This window comes from Polyodon spathula, chromosome 14 (assembly GCF_017654505.1).
Source record: "Polyodon spathula isolate WHYD16114869_AA chromosome 14, ASM1765450v1, whole genome shotgun sequence".
Taxonomy (NCBI): domain Eukaryota; kingdom Metazoa; phylum Chordata; class Actinopteri; order Acipenseriformes; family Polyodontidae; genus Polyodon; species Polyodon spathula.
Window position 1 is genome coordinate 11,461,626 of NC_054547.1, and position 5,600 is coordinate 11,467,225.

Here is a 5,600-nt window from a genome sequence, read left to right on the forward strand (position 1 = left end):
ACAGGTAATAGCAACTAGTAAGGTTCAGATAAAGCAATACTAAAGAGAGAAGACAAGAAAGTTCATATGTATGTATTAAATGGCTCTGCAGAATAAACAACAAAATGATCTAATTAAAGAATGGCGTTGAAGTACATTTTTTTTTATTTGACTAACAGTACACTCAGAAAAACAAGCATTTAACATGCAATTGTTTATGTTTTTTATTCCACAGTAAACATCAAAATACAGAAAAACTGACCATAACTGACTCATTTGAGAACATATTTTAAACTGGTATACCAACCAAGTAAACACATTTAAACATTTTTGTATAATGTATGCTGGGGAAAAGATACAGACATGCAATATACATGTACATTCAAGCTGGCTAAGTCACATGTTCTTTTCACAGCGCAATTGAACCTGACCACACTTCTACCACGAGTCGTCTAGGTGCGTGGTTAATACTTGTGAGAACGAGATCTGATTGATCTTGAATCACAAAAGTAAAAGAAATATCTATACTGCACTGAGCTTGTACAGCTGTAGATTCAACAGCTGCAGGTTCCAGAGCTGCAGTCAAACTGTCCATGTGATTTTTCATTCACAAATGTATTTTAGATTTGATTTTATTTTAAATATGTGTTCTAACTGTTATGCTTTTAAAGTTGCTTACTTAAATTTCCCTAATTTCTAAATATTGCATTTAAAACCATGTTTTTTTTTTTTTTTTCACGTAAAATATATAGAAATAGTTTGCAGTTTATTATATTTAAAAAAAAAAATCAAGAAAACATCAGCGTTTTCTAAAAAACACATTGTATGTGTTTGTGTGGTTTTGAAGTATTTTTAATGATTGAAACAGGATGTTGATTAGATCTCAGTACTGCTTGTCTAAAATGTATTAATTTGCTGCTTATTTATTGTTTATTAATGATGTTAACAAAGGGGAAGCAATATTTAAACCCATCACTGATTAGATCACTACAATGAAATATGTAAATAATGCCCACAGACACAGACAAGCACACAGCATTGTAGAGTTACAGAACATTCACAACAAATATCCATGTGTGATAATGGCAGTGTCAAAGTTAAACTTGTAGCTGTTTTAATACAATGATCTTTTTCATTGGTGTAGCTGTACTCCAGTGTTTTATGCATACAAATAATGCATACACTCTGTAATTACACAACATTGTAGTGGTGTGTTACATATTTAAGAAGTACATCTAATCTCGAGGTGCTTCCATTATCTTTATCTTGTGTCAAAATATCATATTAATTTACAAAACCGGAGTGATGAAAATGTAAGACCATATCCAACCTTGAAAGTTGAATAAAAACATAGACATCTCTCTTTCAGGTTTCACAACTGAATCTAATGGATAATGTTAAGGAACAATAGTTACATAGCAATTAAATGGCCTAGATTGTTACCCTGCACCTTTTCAATGTAGATGTTTATTTGTTTTTAAAGTCAGTTGTTGCTATGTAATATAAACAATTGAGAAAATAATGCATTTTGGGCTTGTTGAAGGTAGCACATGCTGTATTTTATTAAATAGACTCCAAAGTATTCTTGGATTCCAATGATTTAAACCAGGATGTAATTCTTAGGGCGCTGATGGGTTGGTAACCTTTGAATCCAATAGTAAATTTGGTTGCGGTTGCCCTAAAAGACGACAACACTTTATCTTTTTGGAAAGGAGCCAGGGATAGTTGAGGCCCCCTCTATAGAACGCTACTGAGAAGTATAAATAAAACGTATTCTCTACTGTCACCTAACACCTCTATTTTATTCAACATCTTCCTGTGCATTCTGACAGGCCCCAAACTCTTTCTCTGGCAACAAGCCATACTCGTTTAAAAAGGACTCCACATCCACTGCAAAAAACTTCTCGTTCAGATGCTCGGAGATGCTCAGGAAGTTGCCCACCAGATCCCCTGCCTTGTAGACTAGAAGGGCGGGCAACACACTGTCCGAGAAGCGGTTGCCTGCCCCCGTGTCAGAGGCCTTGATCTTGCAGAACTTCACAGCGGGGTACTCCATAGCCAGGCAGGTGAGGCAATTGTTCAAGGCATCACAGCCCTTCACTTTGTCCTCGTAGATGTGGACCACCACCATCGTTAGCCTGTGCTCCTTCTCGATGACATCCAGAAACTGCTCCCCGCTCTCTAGCTCATACAGGCAACCAAACTTGGGCCCGAAGCTCAGCCGCTGGTGCATATCCTGCATGCACTGCTTCCGGTACTTGCGCAGACAGCCCTCATCCTCATCCTGAAGCAGCTCATACTCCTGCACATTCATCTGTGGAGGAAATTAATAGATTTTTTCATATAATATCTACAAACTGATCTAGGCCTGGTGTGGTAATTCACAGCAGAGCAGCATTGAACTCTCCTTGTCCTGGTATAGATACATTAAGTGCAATCACAGCACAGGAGAGTAAAGCATTGCCCTTTGTTGTGAAGTGTACAGCACAAGTATATAAAGTGATTTTCAAAAGAGACACATACCTACTGATTTAACAGTTGTGACAAAATTCTGAACAAAAAGAAAAAAAAAACAGATTAACCAAGGTTTATGAAACTGGAAAGCGCTTCCCCTTCTGTATCTTCTTTGTTATTTGTAATACAAACAAAAATCAATATGAAGTGAAGGTAAATAAAATTGTCTGCTGCAATATCTTGGAGAGGTAAAGAACAAGCACCCTCTCCGGCTCGGATTATTGTATTGACTGTCAAAAGCTAACTGGATTGCTGTGTATTATACACATTCTCTTTACTGACAGTCCAATTGAAAAGCTTACAAGGTGTTTTCTATTTAAAATCTTTGCCAAACAATTCATTGTTGAGGGCTGAGTGTAAGGCTCAATAACATACCTCTGCTGTGTTTCAACCTTGACCAGCACAAAGCAAATAGGCACAACTGTAAAACTAATGGGGGCCAAGGTTGCCGCAAGTGTTTCTTCTTTGTATTAAAAACACCGCTTTGACAGTTGTGGGTATTTGTTTTGTGCCGGGCATGGTTGCCCCAATTGGCTTGTGTTTTTGATATCTCTACTTTAAATGGCTGGGCACTTTTGATAACTTGACGTTTTTTTCACATTTCCAATGTGTTTTTTTTCAGATATTACATGCATTGTCACCATAGTCATTCATATTTTTATCTCCATTCATTTGCGAAACATGGGGTAAATAACTTTTTTTCTTTTTGTTAATGTTTGTAATTGAATTTGGTAGCTTACAAGAGGCTAATCCTTGGGCTGCCAGATGGTTATGTAATGTTTTAGAAGGAATATGTTGTCATGGGGATAAATGAAAATACAGTGAGACAATCATGAAAGAAAACCTGGTCAGGAAGAGTAATTTGATGCATTAAAGTCGCCTAAAGCTACAATCATTTTTGTTTTATTGTTTTACTCTCACTACATCATGTCGTAAAGTTACAGCCAATTTCCAAGTGTCAGAGTATGAACATTTAGTATTTTTTTTTTTTTTAATGTAAGCTGTCGTTAATTTCCTGTTTTTTTCACAAACTGACCTTACGGTTTAATCTCCTCTGGATGTCTGTTTCATCTTTGCTGTTGGATCGGTAAGGAGAAGACATCTGTCTGAGAAGCTCCCGCTTGCTGGGTGGAATAGACTCATGGTCCTCGCTCTCCAGCTTGAATTTTCTCCAGTCATTGATCACACCTTTGGGACCTGATACAGAACAAATTTAAAGGGCACTGAAACACGTCAATCGAACTAACAGACTAGAACACTCATCCTACTGTTTGTAATATATGCTTTTATCTGCTAACATGTAGTACCACAGTGCCACATATGCCACAAATAATATATTCTCAAATTGTTTTAATAAATTTTTAAAAACCGTAAAAGAAGAAAAAACAAAACAATAATGTTCACATTATGTAAATAAAGTTGATTTAAAATAGGCAATGTCAGGCAATCCAATAATGTTTTCAAAGCCAGTAGTCAAACTGTTAGCATAGGGTATTAGCCAAAATGTTTGTCTAGAGCCAGGGCACTAATTGTCTCAAAGTGATACAGAAACCCTTGGATTGTTTACAAGAAACACACCTTTACCTTTGCTCTATCCTGTGTTGTCCATATCACAGAATTTTTCAACATATTCATGATTGTTGGAATGTTGGAATTTTGGAACATAAAAACAGAATTGTTGCAGGAGGGAGCGTGACCTGGATACACAGCGATCCTAAAGAGCGATCCTAAAGAGTCTGCAATGTGTTTAAAAACACTGATACAGACGACACTGGCAAAGGTTACTTCATGTGTTTTTTGTACATTTTGCAGGGTGTTCTGTAACATTTTAAGGATGCAATGTTGAGTAGCCAGCGGATGCAGCAGTTTATCACTATCATCCTATACAGCTTTTAAATGAAGTTGATGCCATTTACAATACAATTCTAAAGGTAGCATTCCAGTGCAAAATGATCAACACTTCCTCCTACTTCCTCATTGAATGTATTTTTTCTTGTGGTTTCATTTTGTACTATTTGGATTGATATTTCTGTTTCAAATTCTGTAGAAAACCCTTTGTCTCACAACATTCTGTAATACAGTAGATGAGCCAGATGCAAAATGAACAGTGCAGAGCCTGGGTAGAATCCCCTGTCCTTTGAAAGGCAGACTCAGTCAGTCCCTTATGCCTTTAAAAAACTCCTCCTCACCTGTGTTTGTTGCTGGCTGTTCATCAAGCTCTTCATCCACACTGTTTCCTGACATCGTTGTCTAGAATGACCAGAAGACTAAAGATAGCTGAGTTTGGAAGTTTATGTTTAGTCTTTATCATGTTCAGTTCATTTACAAATCATTACAAGTAAATCTGTAACAGGGTAGTATTGCTTTAAAACACATACAGGAACACTCAAATTGGGTTCTAAAAACAGCCAACAGAGACAAGCTTTTATTTGCACATAGCAGTGTATTCTGCTGACAAAATGGAAGAATTCTCCAAATACAAAAGGTTGACAAAATATTGTATGATGCCTCAAGGAGCCTAGTAACAAATCTTTAAGGATTTTCAAGAATTGTTTTCTATGGGCTGTTTTTAAAGCCCCACCCCCCCTTTTTTTGTTTAAACAAAAATAAAATAAATTTCAGATCTTGGAAAAACTGTTTGAGAAGGTTAGTTTATTCTTAGTTTAAAAAAAAAGGTCTGAATGTTCCATTATATCATTGTCTTGCTGTCTTAACAAATCTTTATGTCGTTACAATATCTACATTTGGTATGAAGTAACAAGCTTGCTGGGACTGGGGCGTTGCAGTCTTACTTCACAGTGATAGTTGCTGCCTGTTTCTTTACAAATCTGTATTCACGTTAGCTACCTCAATGTCACCATGTGATTATTATTATTATTTTTATGGACAGGTGAAAGACTTGCATCCTACGCTTTGTAATCACTGTTGTACATAACAAATGGAAAATGTTATCAGTAGTGTTTATCTTGCATATGCATACATAAATACTAACTTCCTATTACTGTTTTATTTATTTTGGTACTTACTCCAGTGCAGAGGAGGGCATTTTCAATGTATACAGGGATTTGTTTATAACCAATTAGTAACAATCACTAAGGTAAATGACT

At 36.2% G+C, this 5,600-nt stretch overlaps 1 protein-coding gene across 1 annotated transcript; it reads right to left on the reverse strand.

The window, feature by feature from the left end:
* Positions 1–866: 866 nt before the first annotated feature.
* LOC121327108 (phosducin-like) lies at positions 867–4,737 on the reverse strand. Its single transcript, XM_041270909.1, has 3 exons — positions 4,683–4,737; positions 3,530–3,690; positions 867–2,293 (listed from the first exon to the last, which is right to left on the reverse strand). The coding sequence occupies exons 1-3, from the start codon at positions 4,735–4,737 to the stop codon at positions 1,781–1,783; spliced, it is 729 nt and encodes a 242-aa protein (XP_041126843.1). The 3' UTR covers positions 867–1,780.
* Positions 4,738–5,600: the final 863 nt, after the last annotated feature.